The sequence below is a fragment of the Columba livia genome, chromosome 1, assembly GCF_036013475.1.
Source record: "Columba livia isolate bColLiv1 breed racing homer chromosome 1, bColLiv1.pat.W.v2, whole genome shotgun sequence".
Taxonomy (NCBI): domain Eukaryota; kingdom Metazoa; phylum Chordata; class Aves; order Columbiformes; family Columbidae; genus Columba; species Columba livia.
The window spans coordinates 198,177,698-198,203,091 of NC_088602.1; the positions used below are offsets into that span (position 1 = coordinate 198,177,698).

Here is a 25,394-nt window from a genome sequence, read left to right on the forward strand (position 1 = left end):
GATTAAGTGTCTCGCCTTTGTGCAAGGCAGCAGCTCTTGAATCCCTGCAGGAAATATAAGGTGATGTTCAGAAATATGGCGAAGTGCATTTTAACAGCAATTCCCTGGGGAGAAAAGCACACAGCCTACACTCAGGCAATTATGGCATGCAGCTTCTTGGATATCATTTATCACTTTGATGGCTGATTTTTATTTGCCCATTTTCTTACAACGTATGTGTTGGAGTTAATTGTCCTCACTAGGCAAGAGAGTAGACAAGGCAAGAGGGATGTGATTTAGTTAAGAAGTCAGTTCATTTGGGAAAAATGCTGGTCAGCAACTGATGCATCCCAGATCACTGTTCTGCCACGATTGCTTGCACTGGTGAGTGGTGCAATGTCAGACCTGTTGCTCCCTACCTATGCCCTGCCCATGGTCACTTGCTCTGGGCACACCTGGATGACATCTGTCCCTGCTGAGAGCAGTCACTCTAACACCACCTGAGGGCAGTCCTGTGGCTCCCAGTAAGAGTGAGAATTTATGACTGGAGCTGGAAATACCGTCTTCCATACCAGTGCCCATAGGCGACAGCGACTCCTCATTACAGATATTATCTCCTTCATAGATTGTCCTCAGTCTGCTATAATTCAGTGCAGAGTGGCCATATCAGCTCTGACCTACATTCCTCACAGTGGCAAGACAAAAGTCCTGGCACATTGCTGTGAGTTCATAATTTATTGTGAAGACTTTCCTTCTTCTGTGAGGGCAGTGACTGTACAGCAAGATGGCATTTTCAGCATGCCAGTAGAAAGGCGAATTGAAATGAAGGCTGGAGATGATGTTGAACTGACATGGCTGTAGGCTGGAGAGCAAGAGAAGAGAGGTTTCCAGGAAGGAGAAGGTGAAGAGCACTTCTATGAATATCATCTATATCAAGAGCCTTCAGCATTTTTCTCTGTGTACTATTCTCTTCCATACAATAGATACTTTGGGAACTAGACAGAGGACATTCCAGTTTATCTGTGGAGACAGGCAGGGGAGTTATGAGCCATAAAATGAAAATCCCCAATCTAGAAGCTTAGGGTGTGTCTCCTTCAGACACAGGGAGAGCATCTGATGACAAAAGCACTGAAGCTTGAGAAATGAAGCAGGAAATACCTGTGTTTATCTAAAATAGATACATACTCTAGAGTCCAGACTCATCCTTGAGCCATGTTTTAGTCTTGTTTAACAGTGCTCAGTCTACGTGACTGAACACTGCTCACTGGATGAACACAGGATGTGAGCATAAAAAATAACTACCAGGGACTCCACTAACCCACCCGTTTTGCTTTTTATAGGGAAGCATTCAGCTCAGTGGGCTCTGGATGATGTCCTTATAGGGATGAATGACAGCTCTCAGACTGGCTTCCAGGATAAATTTGATGGAACCGTGGATTTACAAGCAAGCTGGTACAGAATACAAGGAGGTCAAGTAGACATCGACTGCCTGTCTATGGATACAGCTCTGATGTTCAGTGAAAACATTGGTATGTGTCACCAAACATTGCTGCATGTGTATGTGCCTATTTTAAAAATTATCTATGGGTCAAGTTCTTACAAGATAGGAGGTATGCACAAATTCAAGTATGTCATAATCTGCAAGGAAGTGAATACTGAAAAAAGGTGAAAATACAGATAATAAATTTGAACTACAGTACTGAAAGCATATGCATAAGGCGTATTTTTTTTCTTTTGTTCTCTTCTCTTAGGAAAACCTCGCTATGCTGAGACTTGGGACTTCCATGTATCAGCCTCCACTTTCTTGCAATTTGAACTGAGCATGGGTTGCAGCAAGCCATACAGCAATTCCCATAGCATTCACCTGCAGTATTCTTTGAACAACGGGAGAGACTGGCACCTGGTGACAGAGGAGTGTGTCCCTCCGACCATTGGCTGTCAGCACTACACTGAGAGCTCCATCTACACTTCAGAAAGGTTCCAAAACTGGAAGAGAATTACAGTCTACCTCCCACCCGCCACCAAGTGAGCACTGCTTTTTAGCATGCTATAGATTTTGCTGATCTAATTTGAGTAAACATCCCCCAGCTTGGGAATTTTCTGCATGTCTTTTAAATTATTAAATGTGTGTGGTCACGCCATCAGAATTTTAAATATCACTTTGAAATATTTCATCAGATATAATGTGAACTGTAGGAACTTAAGGAAATAACAACTTTGGATGAGCAAATTCTTAAGTCTTGCCTATAATCTGTGACAGTAAGAACCAGAATGCTAAAGCAAGCTTTTCTAACATTTACCCAATAAGAAGCAAGAATTGATGCCCTGACCCACCCTTTCATATAAAAGTATTTTCTGCCATTGCATATAAGTTGTCATCCAGCCATTAGGCATGTTAGTCATGGCATTCAGCAAGTCAAAACACATGTTACTAGATGTGCCACCTACACCCTTTTGACCAGGAGGAGAGTTCTGCCAGCCTCCTCCTGACATCACATTGTTGTAAATGGATGTGGCAGATATGCTGGCACCCATCTCTCTGAATAAAACCACACTCTAGTTTAGAAATAACAGATGATTATAATAATATTGCTTACCATTATTCTGAATAGTTCTGTAATTCTTCAAAGCAACCTATGCATTACCTCTTTAAATTTTACCATCCAGAAAATACAGTGGTAAAGATGAACATACAGTAAATAAGCTGGCACTGGGGTTCACATCTTGGTTTCTAATTCCATAGTTCTCTTCAAGGGAACATGCATCTTCTTCCAAAAAATACTCTTCACACATATAATGATACCCTGATCCTGCCAGTCTGAGTGCATTCTCTGTGCATTGTTCCAGGATCAGCTCCACAGCACATTTCCTACCTGAACAAAGCCAAGATGAACTAAACTGTGGCATCTTGACAGATTTTTTCCAAAATACTTTCCTCAGCTGAGGATGACAAGGCAGTCAGCAATTGCAAGAGTGTGTATGCATGTGCCTGTGTGTACATATAGTCATACATTGTTATACATTTATGTAAAAACATATGTAATCATTTTTTCTTTACACGACAGTATAAATGAACTTTACTGAAGCAATTGTATTGTCTTAACTCTGCTACCAACACATGGAGCTGTTGAATGCTGATGTAACTAATAGTTTCTGCTCAGCTACTTTGCTGACCAGCAAGAGTCACAGCAATGTTGACTTTCTTGGTTTTCACTTTGAGCACCACACTTTAGAGTCTCAGAACTAACCTGAGAAATTAAAACTTCCAGGTTCAACTGGAATACTAATCTTTTCCAAATACAGACAGTCATGGTTATTATTTTGCTTTTCTTCTCCTGAAGTCTATGGAAGCTTCTTTAATATTTAGCACTTTGTGGAGCAGACATTTTGAAGCCTGAAATACATTTATTCTGTTTTTTCCAGCTCTCCCAGAACACGGTTCAGATGGATTCAGTACAACTACGCTTCTGGTGTTGATTCTTGGGCTATTGATAACGTGGTCCTGGCTACAGGGTGCCCCTGGATGTGCTCAGGCCACGGCATCTGTGATGCAGGTCGTTGTATGTAAGTAGCAACCTGCTAAACCTGCTTCAGAGAAATGAAGTTGTGTTTTATCTAGGCCAGATGGATAACACCTTTTCCTTCCAATTTATTGCTAGGTGTGACAGAGGCTTTGGTGGTCCATACTGTGTCCCTGTCATTCCTCTGCCATCTGTCCTGAAGGATGATTTCAATGGTAACTTGCATCCAGACCTTTGGCCTGAGGTTTACGGTGCTGAGAGGGGAAACCTGAATGGTGACACCATCAAGTCTGGAACAGCTCTCATTTTTAAAGGGGTCAGAGATTACTTTCATTGAAAAAATTGAATTTAAACCAGTAAAGTTAAAATCAGAAAGTAAATTTTTGTTATTTCCCCCCATACATTTATGTCAAAGTCTTTAGGCTAGAATTTGACATTTTCTTTTTTTTTCTGGCTTTTCCTGCCCTAAATATGCACCATGTTTGTTGCAGTTGTTTTTTATGAACAAATGGGTTTCATCTGTTCATCGACTATTGTTTTCATTTGTGGTTTAAATTCTTCCTTAACGACCAAAGGAAAATAATGAAACTCTGTGGCTGAGACTCTTGAGGCCAAGTGAGTGATTTGGAAATATGGTACACATTACAATCAATTGGGTTTGTGTCTTGAAATCCCCTGATTGACTTTTGAGTAATTTGAATAACACAAATTACTCAGCACTGTTGTCTGTGTAGTCGATGTTTAATGTAGTTAGCCTGTGTTTTACTTAATTCTGACATTTCGAAGCTTTCTAGCTCTTTACAGATTTTTTTTTGTTAATTACAGATTAAAAAAATGCCAGGAAGCATATTTTCTGAACATCTCAATTCTTCAACAAAACACATAAAGACTTTTGTTCACATAAGCACACAAATTTTAAGCTCACACATGAGTCTTTGTTTGACACTGTGAATTCAGGTGCCTCAAAACAGCAAAGTTTAATAATGTTTGTTACAGAAATCTCTTTAGAAATATTTCTTTGCAAAACCTTTACTCCAGTTCAACCTCTTTAGACCATTTAAATCACAAATCACAGTATGCGAATTGTTGAAAACTTGGATTGGTTGTTCCTGCAGGTTGTTCCCCTGGGGGAATGGGTCTGAGAAAGAGGGAAGCTCTGAGAGGTGGTTTGCCAGATCTCTGCAGAACCGGGACCAGCTCTGGCCCCAGGATTCACACAACATTGAGCTCATCTACAGAGATGAACAGGACCTTAGGAGTCACTATGAGGTTTCCTGTCTGCTCCCTTTCCTTACTGCTCTAAAGCAAGAGGTTTCTCCAGAAGAGAATATTTGTACAAAATATTTTTTGAGGCACAGAAAAGAGGTCCTAGAGAGGAGTCTTCCTGCCTGGAAATTAGGGTGCTTAGCTACTATACAATTTTCCCAAAAAATGAGTATACTAGCTCAGACTCAAGTGTGAGTAAGTCAGTGCTTGCAGATTGGATCATATTCCAGTGGTTCAGAGCATGAACTGAATGAGCTGAACCTTTGTTCAGCTGATCATGTAGCTGTACCTCTGGTGGTGACACACACCCATACCTAGCCCATTCCACTACTGTGGCTCACTTTGCCAGGGCCATCACTGTCCCTATTTTCTGCCTGGGAGAAGGTGTGGGACAGAGAACTGCCTCTCTTGCGGCCACTGGCAGTCAGCAACAGACAACAACCAGACAATAGTAAGCTGCACGACGTCTTTGATAATGGGAATTAAGATTCACACCATATATTCTGTGTTCACAGGAGGGACTGAGAATGCTTGTTTCAAGAGATCTAGATTGCACTAATACCATCTACATCCAGTTTTCATTTAAATTTATTGCCAAAGGTAAGGTCACTGTTTATTTCCTATCACTTCCCCTAGCTTTATTCATACATAGTAGCATCACAGAAAAGAATACGGGTTTATAGTTTCAACTTCAGAGTACATGATGGTCAGTTTAGGGTACATAATATGTACAGTGATGGCATGTGCCTAAAAACTCACTCCAAGGGCAGGAACATGCCATCACTGTGCCACACTATGAAGGGAGCAGAGACAGCAAATTCAAGTGAGAACTCAGCTCAGAAATACTGTCACTCAGACACTGATTTTCCTCATCAGCAAGTCAGGTACAGGCTGAAAATACACCTGGGACTGAGCTTGTGCAGGGTAACCAGCATCAAGTGCAAGTGCTGGGCTCTGATCAACATATGTTAATACACAGATCTGTATAGAGCCTTTATTGAATCTTTAAAGCTTTAAGTGAAAAAAAGGAGGAACTGGTAGTCAGAAAAAGTAAATTTTACTCTCAGTTCCAACGCTGATTTTTAGTCCCAGGTTAAAGCACAGAATATTTCATTGTTGTTGTTGTTGTAGCGTGTTGTTAAAACATGCTAATAAAGACCCTCAGCACTTTACATTAGTTATATGATTTCTGGGGATGAATAAGCTCATATCAGTGTCTGCAGTAGGAGCCATGGACTATAAATTTGTGAGGGTAAGGACTGTGTCTTTATCTGCAGGTGGTACAGATGGTGATGATAATGTCTGGTACCTGGGAACGAGCAGATAAATACTGAATTACTGAAACATGTCTGTGTTAGAAAGAGCTGGTTTGTTCTAATCTAAAAAATTCTAACATTGAGATAGTTCCTCATCCAAGTAAATTAATTGTGACAGTACATACAATGAACAGCTATGTAAATATAGCCACTAATTCATTAGCATTTTGCAGATAGACAAGTAAGTGAAAGCACAGGAAGATGTACATGTATAATACACATATAACCTCTCAAGAGTTTACGTTGTTAAAGCAAGCCCAAACTCTGTAATACATGTCAAAGTAACCTAATTTTATTTACACCCGAAGAAGTATTCTTGAGCTAGTGCTTTTTAAAAACAGATTATAATGAACATAAATGCATGTCCTCTCTGCTCCAGGCACCCCCGAGAGGTCTCATTCCATCCTCCTGCAATATTCTGTCAACGGTGGCATCACTTGGCACCTGATAGATGAGTTTTACTTCACACAGACTACGGATGTCCTCTTTATTAACGTTCCTCTGCCCTACGCAGCCCAAAGTAATGCAACGCGGTTCAGGCTCTGGCAACCCTACAACAATGGTAAGGAACAGACATCCATGGGACTCCAGGTCCACGCTTGCACGGCTCAGCACCTGTAAGAGGCTAGATTTTTGAACTCAAGAAGAATAACTCAACAATAAATCTTGTTTCCTAATATTTCAAATGTTTCATTTAAAATTATCACAGCATTATGTTTACTGTTCTTACAAAGCTGCTATATTCTTTAAAGTGAAAGGACCTTAACCTAATACCCCTTGGCTGTGTGCAGAATATCAGCTTTGGTCCTGGGGTGACTGGGAGATCAAGCAACATGAATAAAGTTCACTTCACTCGGGTTCTTCTCATTATTTTTAATGCATCTGATTCCAGTTTACACTGAGGCCCCATTACAGTGCTGTAATTATACAGAAGTGTCACAAGTGTAAATGGGAACTGGGCCTACCTTGTTCAGAATTAACTGGGCATTAAAAACCCATTTAGAAAGAGTATATAGTGAGCAGTTAATCTTTCGATTAAATTGTAAGGGACTGTACAAAACCACACGAGGAACTCAGGTCACTCCTCATTACAGATGTGCCAGCTGAAGAAAGCTCTCCTCTGCTCTCACTTTGAGCACATCTCTCATCAGGGCCTGATATTAAGGGCTCTAAAGAATTCCAGTGATCATTTAGGCACAGTGATACAGCAAAGATTTATTCCGTGCTGGCAAATGCCTAGCACACCTCTAATAAAAAACAAATTCAAATCTGGTCTTAAGAATCCAGTTCCAGTTCACTCTCCTGATGGGTCCTGCCTAAAACACTTAACTTTTCGTACAGACATTATTCTTAAGCAGGAATTTCTTCTAAAAGAAGCCACTTAACTTTCTCTGATCAAGGTTTTTAGATAGATGAAAAAACATTACACAAGAGATCTGGCAATGTGCTCCTTCCTCTCCAGTTTGAAAGCATCAATTTTGCAACACATTTGAATTCATAATCCGTTGAAGAGAAGGTCACTCAGAGTTTCCTTGTCACTCAAAGAGCTCCTGGCAGGCAAACACAGGCTGCTGAGTGCAAGGAAAAAGGTGTAGAATTAAATCATCCTTTTAGGCTGTTTGGGCTCTACAGCAATTGCTCATTTAGACTATTCGTAATTAAAGAATACATTGATGTTAGAGTCCCTAAGCAAATGTGATTTAAACAGAAGATACTTGATCAACACAGGTTTTTCACTCTTCAGTTTGCTGTGACTTCTGTAAATTTTAGAGGAATAGAAGTTAATTCTGTTGGGTCAGATTGCAGAGCAGTACAGGGACCATTTTCATGGAAAATGAAAACAGTGAAGTTGCACCTTTAGCACCCTCTTCTCAACATAATCCATAAATACTGGCTACTATTCTGCTTTCTAATAATAGGAGTATCAGGTCTTAATAGGAATATTCCCCTTTTCTTTGTAGGCAAAAAAGAAGAAATCTGGATTATTGATGACTTCATTATTGATGGAAATAACCTAAAGAATCCCATGATCCTTTTGGATACATTTGACTTTGGTCCCAAAGAGGACAACTGGTTTTTCTATCCTGGTGGAAACATTGGGCTTTATTGCCCATATTCGTCTAAAGGAGCTCCGTAAGCATATCACCGATAAATTAGGAAAAAAGTGACTGTGGAATAAACTGAGTCTAAAGTACCTTTTATTTTTTTTACAGGGAAGAAGATTCAGCTATGGTATTTGTTTCAAATGAAGTTGGAGAACACTCCATTACAACAAGGGACCTGAGTGTCAATGAAAACACTATAATCCAATTTGAGGTACTTGTCCTCAGGAAGTTTTTTTGTCTTTTGATTGGAAAGTTCTGTTCTTTCAGGGCCTGCTCTTTGGTGTATTCTCCCAGCTGTTATGATTGCCAAGTAGACAAGCCCATCTAATTTCCCATGTAATTCCTTCGATATTACTTTCCCTCATGTGGGTGTACCATGAAGCTTTTGGCACACGGAGAAGGGAAATTTCTGCCTCAAAATCTTCTGCTTTCTTGCCTAAATTAATACTTTGTCCATGTATATATACTTGCACTGACAGCATTAAAGTCCATGTTCTACCAGTTGGGGAATCACCACTGGCAGATGACATGAGGAGCGAAATATAGTGAAGGTCTAGATTGCCCCTTCACAGTCTGCTCAGGAAAAGTGTGGAACTGGAGCAGTGTGCAGCATTTCCATGAGCTACAGTTGAGAGCTATGACTTCATCTATGATGCCAGAAACTCATTTTTCCTTGCACTTTGGCTTAACTGTCCTGTTTGTACTTTCTCAGAGAGCCAAGACTCTGCTTTCCTTTTGTTTCCGCCCACACTTTCATAGAGGCTCTGGTTTTCTTTGACCATGGTGGCCTGAATTAATCTCATCTTAGGGAGTTATCTAGAGCTCATGAATGTGGAGTACATTTTTTGTGTTTTTCATATAGTCAGTGGAAACAGGTACCTATAATGACAACACATAGTCAAAACTAAACTGTGTTTCTGATTTATCCAAAAATCTACACTGTGCACCATCTAGAGCAGCTACTGATGGGAGTAACAATTTAGTCTAGTATGTATTAGTTTAGAGGGGCCACTATATTGTTATTAAGACATTGTAAGAGAATCTTTCAAGTAAATTGTCACGTCACAATAACCAGGCTGCTTTTAACAAAAACCTAACATGCTGTAGCATTAAACAGCAAATTATACCAGCTTTTAAACAATTTTTCAAATAATACTAAGGGTTTTCCAAGAAAACTAGGTTTAGCTATGTACTCAAGCACACTTCAGTTTGTCATGCAACTAATTCATAAATTATTTAATGCAAACCATTTTCTGTTTTAAAATATAGATTACAGCCTGTATAACAAAAATATTTGAGGTCATTTTAAGGTATTCATAGGTCTTCAGAGTATTAACTTCATAAAATCTCCATGCTTACTTCCATATGTGGTAAGAACATTGTTTTCAGCTCACGTTTTTGAGGACATTAGTATAAATGAAGAAGTTATGCATAATGTAGTAGCGTTTCTCTCTGTGTCTCAAGAGTCAAAACCTATATTGGGTCAAGCATCTCTCTAAGCTTCCAGATGAGCAGACAGCCCTTCTAGTCAAATGTAGGTTGATGGGACTCATGTGCACTGAAGAGTGATGAAGGAAATTTGACATATGATACATTTTCAACATTCATGTACAGTTATGAACATTACTGCTTTTTAGAAATAAATAGGTTTTCATTACAGAGTACTACATAGGAAAGACGCTTATTCCACTCTGAAGATATGTAAAAAAGTCAAAGTGTTTCATAGCTTTAGTACAGGCTTTGTATTTCATCAGCACTGAGTTTTTATGTATTGCATTGCAAGTCTAGTACATCTTATTTTATATGACAGAGTCATCCTGTAAGGTGACTAGTTCTTCTTTTATATAAGCAGTTTGAAACTAAAATAACATCTTAATATCAGTGAGAAAGAAAAGCAGACTAATTTGCACTGGAGCCATGCAAAAAATATGCCTTAAGAGATCCCAGGTTCTATACAAAATATAATTTTCTATTTTTTTCAGTAGTAAAACTGTTGTTCATGTATGTTTTCTCCCTTTTCTACTGTTTGCTACACTGCCAAACTATGTTTTGGTGTGACATTGAGTCTAAATCCAAGCCAGCTCTGACATTATCAATTCTGTCCCCGAGAGCTTTGCCACTATGCATGAGCAAAAGGGTAGTGAGTATGAAAGCTGAAGAAGATACTGAAGTGAAACAGCACACACTCTGAATGGTCCTGTGGCATAAGCTTTTCTTCTTTTGAAAGTGTAACATATAAGATGACCATAGTGCAGCTCAGCAATTAGAAATAAAAAAGAAGAAGTTTGTTTGAACATTTTGTTTTCATATTTCTGGTTTTAAACATGGACAGACTTTTGGTATTAGGATTACTTCAGTCCCTGCCAGAGGACTGCAAGAGTTAATGCATTTGCTTCATCCACGTTAGCAGTGCTCCTTCGGGATTTTGTTTAACTAACTTTACGGTTTTCTCTTAGTAGAAGTACTTGGGGATTTCATATCACATTCATCTTATGATAAGCCAGACTGTGATATGCCCATGGACAGGCAGGGCAGTGTGCAAGAGCTGAGGTTCACGTGCATGTCCTGAATGCGTCATCCCAGTTGTTAAATGAGCTCCCTAATCACCATTTTCCTGGGCTAAATAAATACCACACCAAATGGAGGAAGCTAAGATGAAGAGTGATTAGATGTCCCACAGCCTGCCCTGTGTCATCTTCTGCATTTCATGTCTTGTCTCCCAGATCAATATCGGCTGCACCACTGACAGCTCCTCTGCCGACCCGGTAAAGCTGGAGTTCTCAAGAGATCTGGGGGCGACCTGGCACCTGCTGCTCCCCTTGTGCTACAGCAGCAGCAGCCACCTCAGCTCCCTCTGCTCCACCGAGCATCACCCCAGTAGCACTTACTACGCAGGCACCACCCAGGGCTGGAGAAGGGAGGTCATTCACTTCGGAAAACTGCACCTCTGTGGGTAAGTATCCAGCTCCTATTCTTGCCCAGCTGCTTGTTGGTTTGTTTTTATTTCTGTTTTCCATCCAAAATGTTCTCCCAGCACAAGAGCAGTGCCTAAGAACTGTGGCACTAGAGCAGACCAGATGACCAATTTGTCTCTGTGTTTTGTCCTGAATGTTAGTTAGTGTTCAGGTGACAACCAAAAATATGTTGTGCCTAATGCTAATATAGAATAATTACAGATAATTTCCTATGTATCCGTATATCTAATTGGTGACATCTTTAAGGAAGCGTGTTGCATGGTAAAATTAATGCAAAACTTACTGTTCTTAAAGCAGTTCAAATGCTGTTTTCTGCAATGCACTAGCCATTCAAATTAATTAAGGATATTCTTGCATGAACTTCAAGATTCATTAGAAAATGCAGTAAAATGTGAGCTAGTATAAATTTGATTCTACTCCAGTGTAAGGAAATGGACTGATCTAAATACTCAAGTTCTCTTGTAGCTGTAAAGTTCTCTGATTCTAAGAAAACAACTGCTGCAGTCGCTCAGAAACTTAAGTTTGTGGAACAAGCCAGGTTGGATGATAAGAGATGCATAGCATAGAAAAACAATACGTGCTAGCAGGCTAATAATATGTAACTTCAAAGTATAAAACAGTACTGTTTACTTTTTCAGGGAAAACTGTCGTCTAGCATCAACTCAGTTTATGTAAAACATCTTATCATTAAGGATTAAACTGTAGCACATATGAATGAAAATGAGCTATGCAACTATGAGACTTTGTGAATCTATGCAACTATAAGACTGAATATAAAACTACTGCATGCAATGGGCCCTCCAATAAATAAGTGGCCCCATAAGTGTCTCTCTAAGTATGAAAAGACCTATATAAGAGATGAGAACCAAGTCTGGAAAGCCTAGATGTTTAATAATGTAAGAGAATGTTTAAATTTTAAACTTGAATTTTCTGGTTTATGACAGTTAACATTTCAAGCATGGAATAGGTAACCATCTCTTGCAGTAGCTCATTTGTCCTTCTGGTTTTGCCCAAAAGAATTATCTGACCCTTAACCAAACTCCCACTGCATCTCTCCAAATGAAAATTTTGGCTATGCAAACTCGTAACTCATTTAAACCTTCCAGGTATTTTCATTCAGTTCTGCGTTCCTGAATGTTTCTGTCCTGTTTGCCTGTCTTCCCTCCTATTCCCTCCCCAACACGCCAGACTAGAAGCCAATTGCTGATAGTCAGCCAAACCCAGCAGCACAGAGCAGCTTCCATGGAGCATTCAGCGCCATGAAACTCTTGGGCCAGAGGGCTAAAGGGGGATTTTCTGCACCAGAATTTACTAGAATAACAAGAGAAAAACTCAGAACCTGACTCCTTGTGTAATACTAAGAAGGAAAAACACACCCAAACAGAACACAGCCTTTTCACCCCCAAAGTGTTAAGTGATCATAATTAAATGAAGATGAAGATGTTTCAAGTTATTTCCACTACGTATGTTATTTTGGGAATTAATATATGTTCTCAGCAGACAGCTGTGTAACTAAGAATTATATTCCAGTTGTGTCCTGAAGGAAAAGCCCAGGGCCTGTTGAGCCAGTAAAGAAACGCCTACAGACTTCAGCAAGACTGGTATTTCACACTCTGCTTCAGACATGAGTCACGCTTCACCCTCACCAGGAGGGAGCCTGAGAGAAGGAGCTGATGTGCTCCAGGGGTGGAACGAATCCAGCCTGTGGGGCAGAGGTCTTCTCCGAAGAGGAGCCTACACCACCTCCAGCCTTACACTGGTGTCTTTCACCTCAGGGCACACTGAAATCCATGCTTTTGACTTCCAGCAGGACTCTGGTTCTCGGGTATCTTTCTTGAAACTCTTAGTAGTGTCCCCAGCCATCAGCTGAATGGGAATCCCCTCATAAAAATTCCTTTTTAGCAAATCAAGACAAAAAACTCAGCAGCTACCTGTGCTATTGATTCACCTGCTGCGTTCAGATATCTCTAACAAGACACATTCAGCATGTAAGGCAATTAAGCGATTTTCCCTTCTCACTCTTCTGGTTTCCTCCCTCCTTCAAAACATTTCCTCAATTGGGAATAAAATTAGTCTATCAAGTGTTTTTCCCCATCGCAATTTGTTTTCCCTCTTTCCCCAGTCAGTTCCTCTTTCTATGCATCATTGATGCAAGTAGCACTTAAAAGGCGAATTAAAAATGACAGGACATCACCCAAAGGAGGATATAGTTTAAATTAACAGCTTGCAATATCAGTCTGGTTTAAGATTAAGCTGCCCCAAATCAAACTGGATACACGGTGACATGACAGATCATGTTTTCTTTCCACGTAATTGTGGGTGAGATTCTATCACCACAGCTCCACAGGTGATCTCACTGGAGGCAGGGTGGCAGCATGAAGTGGGATTTTCCTCTCCAGGACAGGGTAAGAGTGGCCTGATCTGACCCAGACACTGTATGCCAAAGCAGAAGGAAATTCACCAGACCACAGCCGTTCATCCTCCCCATAAATGATGGAGAAAAGAGTGGTTAGATTTCAAATCCCATTTTCAATTCTGTCATTCCATTTTGGTATTACAACTAATGAATAATGTTATTTTTATTTCTGCCAGTATACGGGTTGAACATCGACATAAAGATGCATGAGATACTGAAGGAATTAGATATAGCAGTCACTTTCTAGAATTAAGCTATTTATCAAGCCAGTTCCAGCAGAAAGAATACTTTATATATGCATGGTATGATATATATACGGAATAAAAAAAAAAAAAAAGATGGAACTATTATTTAAAGTAAGTATGCTTCATGCCTTTTTCAGGTTGGCAAGGTTCAGGTGGTACCAAGGATTTTACCCTGCTGGATCTCAGCCAGTGACCTGGGCCATTGACAACGTGTACATCGGCCCGCAGTGCGAGGAGATGTGCAACGGGCACGGCAGCTGCATCAACGGCACAAAGTGCATCTGTGACCCCGGCTACTCTGGGCCAACCTGCAAAATAAGTACCAAGAACTCTGACTTCCTTAAGGATGATTTTGAAGGTATCATCTCTATTTTGGGGGAGAGCAGGCCTGAATTTTGTCTGTCTGTCTTAAGGGAACCCAGGGCTCAAGGGATAAAACAGCAAAGCCTTCCTCATCCCTGTGTGCTTCTGAATATAATTTATGCTGTGGGGGTATCCCCATGAACCAAATAGTTTAGACATCGTTCTCAAGCAATGTTTGTGAATGCCTGATGGCTATCAGTTGTCTGATTTGGAGTGTCTGACTCTTTGCGAAGTTGTTAATGCTGGAATACAAAATATTCACGGAAACAGAATTTCCTGAAACTATACCTCCAGAAAATAATTTCAGAAGAAAATAACTGTTTGATAGTAGTTTAACTTTAGCACAGACAAAACATGTGCAAGTGAAGCAAACAACAGAGGGCTTTAAGATTGTGTCATTTCTCACTGCAAGGGAAATCTAAACGGCCTTAATACAGCAAACGTGGTTTCAGAGCGGACTGTGTGTCTCAGCGGTGAGGGCCACCACTCAGCAGGCACAGCAGAGCCCATGAGTGAGGGAGGGAACTCAAACCCTCACGTGTGCCAGGGCACACACAGCATCCACACACACAACTCCCAAACCACCCCGAGGTTTCCCCTGCTGGCAAGCATGGCAAGACAGGCACATTTTGAATAAAGCAGCACCTGTGAACCAAACTCACCCCTTCACAAGTGCTGCTCTTCATTCTATATTTTGCCAGCCCTTACTTGCATGCTACAACACGGTACTTAAAATTTCTTTACAGACCTGAGCACTTGTTGTTGTCTTAAGAAAAATGAAGTGGAAATTCTTGTGAATAACTGGAAAGTAAAATCGCCGATTCCATACTTAGGGATTTATTTTGTTATTTTGATTCATGGCAGTTTTCTAGAATACATTGTATTGGAAACACTGAATGCTTCTTCGCTTTGCATGTGATGTTTAATTTATCTCTCTTCCTCTGGAAACAGTTCTTTTGCTGTAGGAGTGCTTTGGAGTAAATCATAAATATGTATTTACTGTGTATTCAGGTCAGCTGGAATCGGATAGATTCTTGCTAGTGAGTGGTGGAAAGCCGTCGAGGAAATGTGGTATCATGTCTGGAGGAAACAACCTTTTCTTTAATGAAGAAGGTTTACGTATGCTGATGACTCGAGACCTACATTTGTCACAAGCCAGGTAACACAATTTCAAAGCTCTTTCAGGATTTCACTGAAGAAATAATATACTGCGTAATAATACATACATGATACTTCTGTGGTAAAGGCGAGCTGATACATTCTGTGGTCCTTGCTCTAGCAAATATTCCATCTTAACCACTGTCAGCATTTCAAATTAAATTTAACTTGAACTTTAATGGGATTAAGCATTTAAATGTTACTTTTTTTCCTTGAATAGGAACTCTAGAATCTGACGTCACACCTTCAGTAGCTTATGCAGGTTTTTCTTTCTTAAATGCATAACATGAGAAATTGACTGCATCTCACATGCTCTACTTGTCTTACCGTTTGGTGTATTATGAGCCATTGCTGAAACAGGAGTATCTGCTGCGAGTATAAATCTTAAATTCATCATCTCATAATTCTTTCATTTCTGAAGCTTACTTTCTTCTTATTGTGTGCGTTTGTTTCCAATAATTCATTGAGAAATGCCCATCAAGCTGTCACCAGCTACACTGAGCACAGTAATTGAAAAACAAATATTTGTAGTGTATTTAGAGATTATGTTGTATCATTATGGCCTGCAGAGGAGATATTTCAGGCATGAGACATGCTAAGCAAGCCACGTTAAAACAATTTAAACTAATATAAATTAAACCATATCCTAATTGCATGTATGCTAAGAAATAGGCATTGTTTTCTAATTTATTCAGTATCTTAGCTTATATCCTCATTATTTTGGAGAGATTGCATTTTCTCCAAGACTTTTTTCCACTGAGCTCTGGTAAACACCCTACTCCTCTCTAATGTTCCATGTGAAACACTTCAACAGGCACTTTATCTCCTTTTGACTTGTCTTTATTAGCATTGAAGCTTTAAATAATCATTTAATTGCAGAACCTCATGATCAATAAAGATGCCTAATTCCTAACCATTGTATTTTTTAGATCAGCAGTTAGGTATCCCCCAGTGAGGTGTAATATTAAAGATCCCTGTACTGAATTTATAAGATTCCTCGCATCAAACTTTTTTTGAACTTGGTAAACACAAAGATCAATTCTCTGCATTAATTTGATTTCCTAGACTGTTTTGAAATTAAAAGATTGTTTAACAAAAGATACAAGAGATTTTGTAAGTTCCTCCTTTGGACTAGATGACATGTTTTCCTTATTGCTTGTGTTCAAAGAACTGTCATTTATCTCTTCTTCATGATAGTCTGTAGCTGGATTTGCATATATTGACCTCAAGGTGTTATATGGAGATAAATGACTTCTGTTTTAGTAAAAGGAAAACAAAGCAGTACATTTAATTTCTTGTATATGCTTATGAAAAATAGCAGTATCAACAAAAAAAAATATGTATGTTCTCTTCTGAACAGCAAGGCAGCCTGCAATGGCATTGCTGGAGAGTCCTCTTTAGCAACCTAAAATAATTGCACTAGGGTTTTCTTAATTTCCAGGCTGACTTTATTGGCCACCTGCAAAGCACAACAGATCTGAAGAGAGGTTTCAAGTTATGCCAGGAATTATGAAAAGCAGTGTTTCTAATAGGTCCTTTAAAGGGTACTAGACTCAATAGTCACAGTAAAACCTCTCATTTTCTTGCAAGCAGGTTCCCTGAAGTACCCAGGTGAGCAGTGGTTTTGGTGCTGCAAGACCAGCTCAGCACCTGGGGATTGCGAGTGGACTCCACAATCCACTATCCACTCCCATCACATCTATATTTTAAAGAATTTAACACAGGGTACAGTATGTTACTGTCATGCTGATGCCATTAGCTGAAACTGCACAGCATGAAATACCAGTAGGGACAGAATATTTTAGGTGTCACATCTGATCAAACCCTTTCCATTTGGAATTACTAGAAGAATATTCACACACTTCAGTGTTACTAGATGTACAAGAAAACTTTGCTTTTCCATTTGAAAACAGGAAGAGCCCTTGCAAAATATGCATGGGATGAGAAGAGAGGTATTTAAAATTACTTGCCTTTTTAATCTGCTAGATGTTATGTTACCCATATTTGAGTGGGTTATTAGTACATTAGTAAAAATTCAGGCAAAAGAACAGCAATTCACAGAGAGCAGATTCAGCAGAGACAAGGGCACCTGGGCTTATTTCTTTTGAATTATGTGGTGGATGTTGGAGTAAATTTGAAAAGGCACAAAGACTTGCCAGCAGTGAATCCAATCCATTACAGCTGATATGTTGATCCATGAGGGTCCCCAGTGCTCCTTTAAAGCACAAGCAATATGTTATGTCTGGGACATGGAGGTGGATATAATCTATAGCAAAAGAAGTTATATATAGCAGCAAAAGAAACTGTGAGTCACAGCAAGGACTAGAATTAATTGACTTGCAGGGCTGGTGTTTTATTGAAGCTTTGTCTGCCCAGCACCTCTGCAGCCTCCGCTCCCAGAGGATCTACCTGCAGATCAAACCAAAGCAAGACTTTTGATACAAAACTTCTTTTGCACCGTTTCATTTAACCATGAGCCAGGCATCACTAATGCAATTATAATTAGAACAGATATGACACTTAAATCTATGCAAAAGCTGTGCAAACAGGAATTAATAGTCGTAATATCCCTGCAAGTCTGATAGGTAAATATCATTACAGCAGCATTTCCCTCCACTCCAAGAGCATAGTGAAGCTATTTATGAATATCAGATAACGGGAAGAATTTCACAGTTTGATACAAGTCTATTGTGCTGCTTTGGAGAAGCCAATTAAATAGGGGATGAAAGCACTGATGTCCCTGGGTGGCTTGGACTGGCTTCAGGGAAGCCGGCATATTTAGATGATATGATTTAGACAAATTTCCCAGGCTGACTAAATGGACAAAATGATTCCTGAAAGTAAAACGCGCTTTGTTCTTCTGTCCAGATTTTCTCTAGTTTATGCCAATGGAAAACAGGGATGCTTATTCTGAATTTAAGCATTTCAGCAAATTCATAGCAAATTAGGATCTATGTAGGGCACCATGGCTTTTCTGCCACTAAAATCTGTACTCATGGGCCACAGGGATAAAAATTTCACTCAGGATTATGGTTCTGATATTTGCAGCACCATCTGCTATGCAGACAAAAGCTCAAACCATAAATGACCAGCTTTGCTCATCCTCTTCTGCCTGGCAAAACACCACACAGGCAGAATGAATTTTTTGTCATCCCACCTGTCTGTCTACTCATATTCTGGAGGCTTTGAAAAGGAAATCATAAGATCTCCTCAAACTGACTCTTAGAACAAGAAATCAGGGAAGTAGTCAAGAGACAAACTCCAAGTGTTTCTAGTTGGTTACCTAGAATGTTGCAGAAAAGAAATCTTTCCAGTAACTGCTCCCCCTGTCAGATTTGTGCAGTTCTTCATGAGACTGGGGTGCGGCAAGGGGGTGCCAGACCCGCGGAGCCAGCCTGTGCTTCTGCAGTATTCGCTCAACGGGGGCCTCACGTGGAGCCTTCTCCACGAGTTCCTCTTCAGCAACTCCAGCAACGTGGGACGATACATCGCCCTGGAAATTCCCTTGAAGGCCCGTTCCAGCTCCACTCGGCTTCGCTGGTGGCAACCATCCGAGAATGGGCATTTCTACAGTCCCTGGGTAATCGACCAGGTAAGGAATCTTCTGGGTTTCCTTTTGTTTTGATGCAACTTTAGACTGTTTTCAGTCTTAATGTTTTACTTCTGTTGGCATATGTCATTTCACTGTGTTAAGCAAAAATGCTTTGTGTACAGATTTTCCAGAATTATAATAATCTAGCAAAATAATTGAGCACAGCTACTGTTTGCTGATCTTGTGTTTTTAATACACCATTTCCATATGGGGTACTGACCACCCATTTTGGAGCTAAGAAGGTCTTTTATACATAGTTAGAGCCTCAGGTTCACGTTGCAGAAGGTTTTACTATGCAACATGCAGGTCTGAGTTCAAACTTCAAAAACCCTCATTTAAATCTATCCAAAAATGTAACTGCCTTGGTAGAATTGGAACAGGAAAAACTATAGAAAAACTTCAATCTATGACTACCTCACAATCTCAAAAACAAAATTTTGTTTCATATTTGTGATTTGCTTCTATAAAGATTATTATATTGCTTTGTATGATTTGGTATAGATCTCAAGAAAGCTCACAAAGTGATTTCACTCTAAGTAGTGTTATTGGGCTGTTCAAGTTCAATTTTCTTAAATATTTATTTATGTGTTTTTAAGCCATTAGTTCAGCTCCTTAGGAAAAATCCAGAAACTAAACTCGCAGACAGGTTTAATGTTGTGGTTAGGAAATTTTACTTACCATCCCATTTTAAAAATGAAAAAAATCCTTACTCTTTTACTCCTAGATCTTCATTGAATGTAGTTATATTAGTTTAGAAAAATTAGATATTCAGTTCAGAATAGCAAATGGAAACTAATTCCACCTTGCTTACTGTTGAATAGTAAGATGCTGACGTCTTACAGTCAATTAAAAAATACACAGTTCTGTCATCAGACGCAATCTGATAGTAGTTCATCATGTTATAGAGGAGTTGAAGAGTCAGTAAAAAAATGACTTTGCTTCCACTAACATTAATTTTTGTGAGCAGTTTTACTTCAACCAGGATGGAGTTCACCTCCCTGAACTTTAGATTTGTATAGCTGAGCCAATCTCCTTAAGTTCCCTTTATAGGAAAAAGATATTCCCCCTCCTTGTAACCTAAACTCTTTGCAAAGTAAATTTGTCTATTTGGGACCAACAGAATATATACCCGTAGATGGGAAATCTCTTCCTCCATGATGCTGTCTTGTGTAAGTTTGTGAAGACTTATAGACATTTTTTATTTTCAATAACAATTCCTTTCCTAATGTTTCAGATTCTTATTGGAGGAAACATCTCTGGCAATACAGTATTAGAAGATGATTTCAGCACACTGGACAGTAGAAAGTGGCTGCTCCATCCTGGTGGAACGAAGATGCCAGTCTGTGGCTCTACAGGGGATGCTCTCGTGTTCATTGAGAAAGCCAGTACCCGCTATGTTGTCACCACCGACATTGTTGTCAATGAAGACTCTTTTTTGCAAATAGATTTTGCAGCATCCTGCTCTGTCACAGACTCCTGTTATGGTAATGACTTCTTAGTAAATCCTGCCCTTCTTCTTCCTCTCCTGTACAGGGAACTTCACTTGTTTTCTGGTTCCATTATACATTGTAACAAGAACTGAGAAACAAAAGAAAGCCGCATGTTTCTGTTAGGAATTGTAATATCAGCATTTTTATTCTAGGTGTCTGAAGCTTAAGATAAACTGAAGTATATTATTCCCTCTGGGCACTTAAGTTGCAGTTCTACGTTTAAGAAACAGACTAGCAGCTGTCTTTCTCAAGCCCATTTACCAGTATATGGTATCCACTGCTTGGGGTGATGCTGTGGTTCTAATATCAAGCAGCTGGGTGTTTCCAGAATACAATATGCTGCAGCATGTAGCATGAGTTGAATCACTGGGTTGCTGACTATTCCTCTAGAATTCTACATCAAAATGGAAAAAGCTTTTACATTAAGTCCCAATAACTGTTTCTCTGATTTTACTATTCTGAAGCCAATGGAGGTAACTGAGATATTCTCCTTGCATGTTTAACAATATTTTTTTTCTTTTGGTATTAAAAAGACTGTGGCATCCTAAGGTCACCTCTGCTAAGTTTAAAGGTTTTTTGGCAGCTTAAGTATATACTGGCAAGTAAACAGTTCTTACTACAGTTACCGTTGTCTTAACTTAGTCTTAAAATAGGCAGGACACTACCTAATCACACTTCCAGTCATGATGAGCAAAGCATTTCATTTTGGTGGTGGAGATTTAACACGAAAAACTCACCATTGTTTCTATCCACTTGTCTTTGTATTTCTGTAGGATGGTGTTCTGTGCTTAGACATCAGGTGGGACTGCTTGAGTGATTAAGGATCATTCTCTGTGCATAAGGGTAGAAGAAATGGGTCTGTAGTAATCAAAAACATCACAGATTTACCACCCCCGTCACTGCAAACACTCTCCATGTTTTAAACAGCCAGAACGCCTGGCAGCTGGAACATTTACTTCAAGTTACAGTTCTGTGCCTATTATTATTTACTTTTTAATGGATGCATAAAAGTTTAACTTGAAGTATTTAGTGAGCTTGACTAAGCTTTATTTTTCATAATAAAAGTTTATAAGCCATAAACATCAAAACAACGAAATTGCTGATTTTTGCTGAGAAATGAATACATTAGTTTAATGTAGCTAGACTGTTTGAATGAAAACAAGCTCACTGACTAACAAACTCAATTTAAAATCGTTTATGCTGGATAATGAAATGAGCTGGTCTGGAGTGGGGTGGAACTGAGCCAAAAATTTGAATTCGAGCATTTCTCTGCCTCACACAACTATTATATCCAGCTGAATCTCATCATGCAGCCTGAAAAACCAAAAAGAAAGTTGCTGGTCATGATGCTGTCACATCACTTTCTTGCACACTGCAGCTACAGAAATTCACTTGACTTAATCCTGGCGACTTGACAGGTGACTTTGTCTTTGAACCTGTGGTCCCTTGAGTGAGGTGGCAGATGCGGAGGTGTGCTGCAGCCTTCTCCTGACTTACGTACCTGCTCAGCATCACATAACATATCCTCCAGCACTGCCACCACAGGAGGCAGCTTTGTGCTTCTGACACAAGGGTTTGAAGAGTTCTGAGTGGTTATTTTACCAGTGTAGACTTGTGGCTAACACTCTCTGGGGTTACCAGTTTATTGCAGATCTATGGATGTAAGTCTCTAAATTAACTAACCATCTTTCCACCCTTAGCAATTGAACTGGAATATTCAGTGGACCTTGGGCTGACCTGGCACCCAATTTTGAGAGACTGTCTTCCTACTAACGTGGAATGTAATAAATACCATCTCCAGAGGATTCTCATTTCGGACACTTTCAACAAGTGGACCCGGATTACTTTGCCTCTGCCTCCCTATACGAGGTATTTCCCTCTGGTTTTCTGCAGAATAAATCAAAATGCATAACTATGTATTGAGGCATGATACACTATAGCATTAAAATAATTGTACCTTGACATTTTTGTTTGGTTTGTGTATATAGCAAAAAATAAGTATAAGTAAATTAAACTACATCTTGCTTTGCATAAAAATGTCGAAGCTACTATGTGTGTTTACTTTTCTTAGTTAGAGACAGGAACTTCTTGACCATCTTGTCCTGGGGAAGGTCAGGTTTAACTTTTTAAAGAATCACATTATCATCAGCCTCAGTAAATTCTTCTTGTTTTGGTGGCTAATTGGACTGGCTGAATCCCCACTGGACCTTTTGCTTGCTGGTTTTGGCTATGAGCTGGTGTTCTAAATGTAGCACTTTTTGGGCTTCTTGTTTTTCTGTGCATTAGTTATATTGTGTCTCTCTCTGCTTTCATGCTCTCATCATTGTTTTACACATGCCACATTTTCACATCCTCTTCCTTTTTGCACATTCTTTTGTCCTTGAGGGTAGAAAAGTGGTGGGATTTGTTGGGAGACCGCACCAAGAGGAACAGCTTGGGACTGACAGTGCTATTGGGAGCGCTGCCATACAATTCCCTATGCTGTCCCAAAGACTGCTGGATTTTTGTTTTGTCTGTCAAAAAGATGCACCTCGTGTCAGCTGTGTAGTTCAGCCTCCAAGTCTGCGTCCTTCTTGACGTGCTGTTTTGCAGTGATAGATGTGACTGTCCCCTGTGCAGTCATACCTGATAGAGCCAGCATAGAGCCAGCCTGGAGTAAAGCCCTGCAAGCACCAGTAGTGTGGACTTGGGCTCTTAGCACAACGTTACTACATCTTTGCTCTTATTGCTGAGCCAGATCTCCCCACGCAGGCACAGGCTGAGCTAACTGCAGGCACAGAGGTACCACAGCGCAGGCAAGATGCCAACTAATGCACATCCGAGTTTGGAAACTGAGACCTTTATTTTTTAGCAATTGTACTGAGAGCACCTATACAGTTGCCATGTGTTTTGAAACTAGTAGTGGAAAAGTCCATTGTCTATCACTAATCATTTGGGGGCATCTAGACTCTCCCCTGTCTTCACTGCAGTGCTTCGTGTCAAGTGATAGTACTAATTTAGGACTTGTTCCCAGCATTGATTTCCTCTGCTTCCTCTTTTGTACTGCTTCACTACATATTGTCTGCAAAATCTATTGCCTCAACAATTCTTGTATGAAGTCTGTAAATTCATGTTCGGGAGGCATTTTCTGGGGCTGAATAGGCTAAATCAGGACTGAGGTTGATGTTCCAAATCCATTGAATTGGGACCTGAAAGGATCCCACCACCCAAGATTAACTAGGTTTATAAATAACTGTGATTTTAAGGCTGATTTTTTAGTGGTATATGTGAAAGGAAGAAGTCTGATGCCCTACTGATGCAAAAATTGCTCTTCAGTCCAGTTCAATAGTAACATTTGTCGGCTCAAGTAATGCCATTTCCTGAAGACACTAAGATAAGGATTGCATGAGATAAGTTATTTCACGCTTAGCTCGCAAGCATCAGAGACGTTAAGCTTTAGAATAAGGAATAGTGCAGCTAAGAGGCCCTTAGGTCTAAATGTGGTATACTTTTTATGCTGCTTTATTATTTCAAGCTGCATAATAGAAGGTGTGTGTTTCTAATTGTTTTTATCTGTACATTTCAGGGACATGCAGGCTACACAGTCAGTAGCTGGGCCTGGTGCACAGCACCCACATTTCTGCAGCCTTTCAGGGCTCATGTACCCCAGAGTGTTATCTAACTTCTGGCCTTTAGAAGGCAATGAACACTTGGATTCACATCTGATTTCAAAATGCAAAGCAAATACAAAGTTTCTCCCGTGAGCATCAGCTCCATAAATTGCTAGTGAAGCACCAAACCTAAAGCAGGCAGTGTAAGATATAGGTGCTTGTCTCTATTACTAAAGGGCTTCCTCAGAATTTAAGCATTTCTTTTAAAAATGCTCTTTGATGAGCAGCTAGACAGCACGGCAGTAGATTTCTCTTTGGATAAACTTGTTATTCACTCACGTCATGTACCATGTTTATAAAGAAATAATTCGTAGGATCACAATGACCTTACTATAAAAGGTCTATTTTTATGCTGAATAACTTTTGAGGATGTTTCTGTTTGTTTGTTTTGGGGTTTACAATAACTGTGATTTTTCTTTGAGTGTCTAAAGAAAACAGACTACACAAAGTTCAATGCTGCCATCTAGTGCTGTATAGCAAACCATGGACTAGCTTGGCTTTTAAATGGTATTCTTGAAAAGTTACAGAAATGTAGCTACTACTGCATGAACTGAGTAGCTATTTGGTGTTCCCTGACTGATTCAGCTAGGTTTTCAGCATATGTCCTGGGACCTGAAACACTTATATTCACATATAGGTGCATCAAAGCAAGGTGTTTGAATAGTGAGCCTAACCCCTGGTAATCAACAAAATGAAAATTATTTACTGAAAGGAACCAGGATCACACCATAGACGATAATTTCTTAACATTTCCAGCCAAGTCTTGGATGGACGGGAGGGAGGAAACTGCAAAGTCAGGGTCACACCACAAGCCCCACACAAGCCCTCTCACCTGTCTCCTGTAGATTTATAAACAGCAGCATCTCTCCTGGGAGCCAGTTTGCTCTCTAGAGCCGTGCTATATTGGTGCAGTTGGGACGATTCGTAGAGAACAGGTCAGGTTAGTGCACTGACTTGGACTGAAGCAACAGAACTCAGGCTTAGGTTGAAACATGGAGGATCTGGGTGACTCTGGCTGCATCCAGCTCCCAGCTATCCCTTGAGGGATAACCTTGAGGTTGGATTTGTGCTGGGAAGTGGTTATGACTGGTTTGATTTTCCCTTTGGGCAGACCACTTTCTTCCTACCCACTGTGCCAATCAAAACCACTTACTTTGCTCTCATCAGCAATCCCTGTTCCCACTCTCAGCACGTTACTGAGCACCCATGCTTTGTCCTGCTCTCAAAATGTGGGCACCCTGTTCTTGGCTTTTCAAGGACCTTGTCATTGCCAGGAATGAGACCTGGGTTGTGCTGATATCAAACAAATCTTCCAGGA

General features: G+C 40.0%; 1 protein-coding gene across 2 annotated transcripts in view; it reads left to right on the forward strand.

Moving 5' to 3' along the window:
- The window catches only part of RELN (reelin), a 289,062-nt gene that overhangs the window by 234,545 nt on the left and 29,123 nt on the right, over positions 1 to 25,394 (forward strand). For both annotated transcript variants that reach the window (XM_065049108.1, XM_065049107.1), the window contains exons 33-46: positions 1,320 to 1,508; positions 1,731 to 2,004; positions 3,403 to 3,543; positions 3,639 to 3,816; positions 5,282 to 5,366; positions 6,462 to 6,644; positions 8,044 to 8,215; positions 8,296 to 8,398; positions 10,911 to 11,140; positions 13,961 to 14,181; positions 15,198 to 15,345; positions 18,678 to 18,936; positions 20,171 to 20,420; positions 22,127 to 22,295. In XM_065049108.1, the coding sequence (XP_064905180.1) occupies positions 1,320 to 1,508; positions 1,731 to 2,004; positions 3,403 to 3,543; positions 3,639 to 3,816; positions 5,282 to 5,366; positions 6,462 to 6,644; positions 8,044 to 8,215; positions 8,296 to 8,398; positions 10,911 to 11,140; positions 13,961 to 14,181; positions 15,198 to 15,345; positions 18,678 to 18,936; positions 20,171 to 20,420; positions 22,127 to 22,295 (2,602 nt within the window). The remainder of the gene's footprint in view (positions 1 to 1,319; positions 1,509 to 1,730; positions 2,005 to 3,402; positions 3,544 to 3,638; positions 3,817 to 5,281; positions 5,367 to 6,461; positions 6,645 to 8,043; positions 8,216 to 8,295; positions 8,399 to 10,910; positions 11,141 to 13,960; positions 14,182 to 15,197; positions 15,346 to 18,677; positions 18,937 to 20,170; positions 20,421 to 22,126; positions 22,296 to 25,394) is intronic.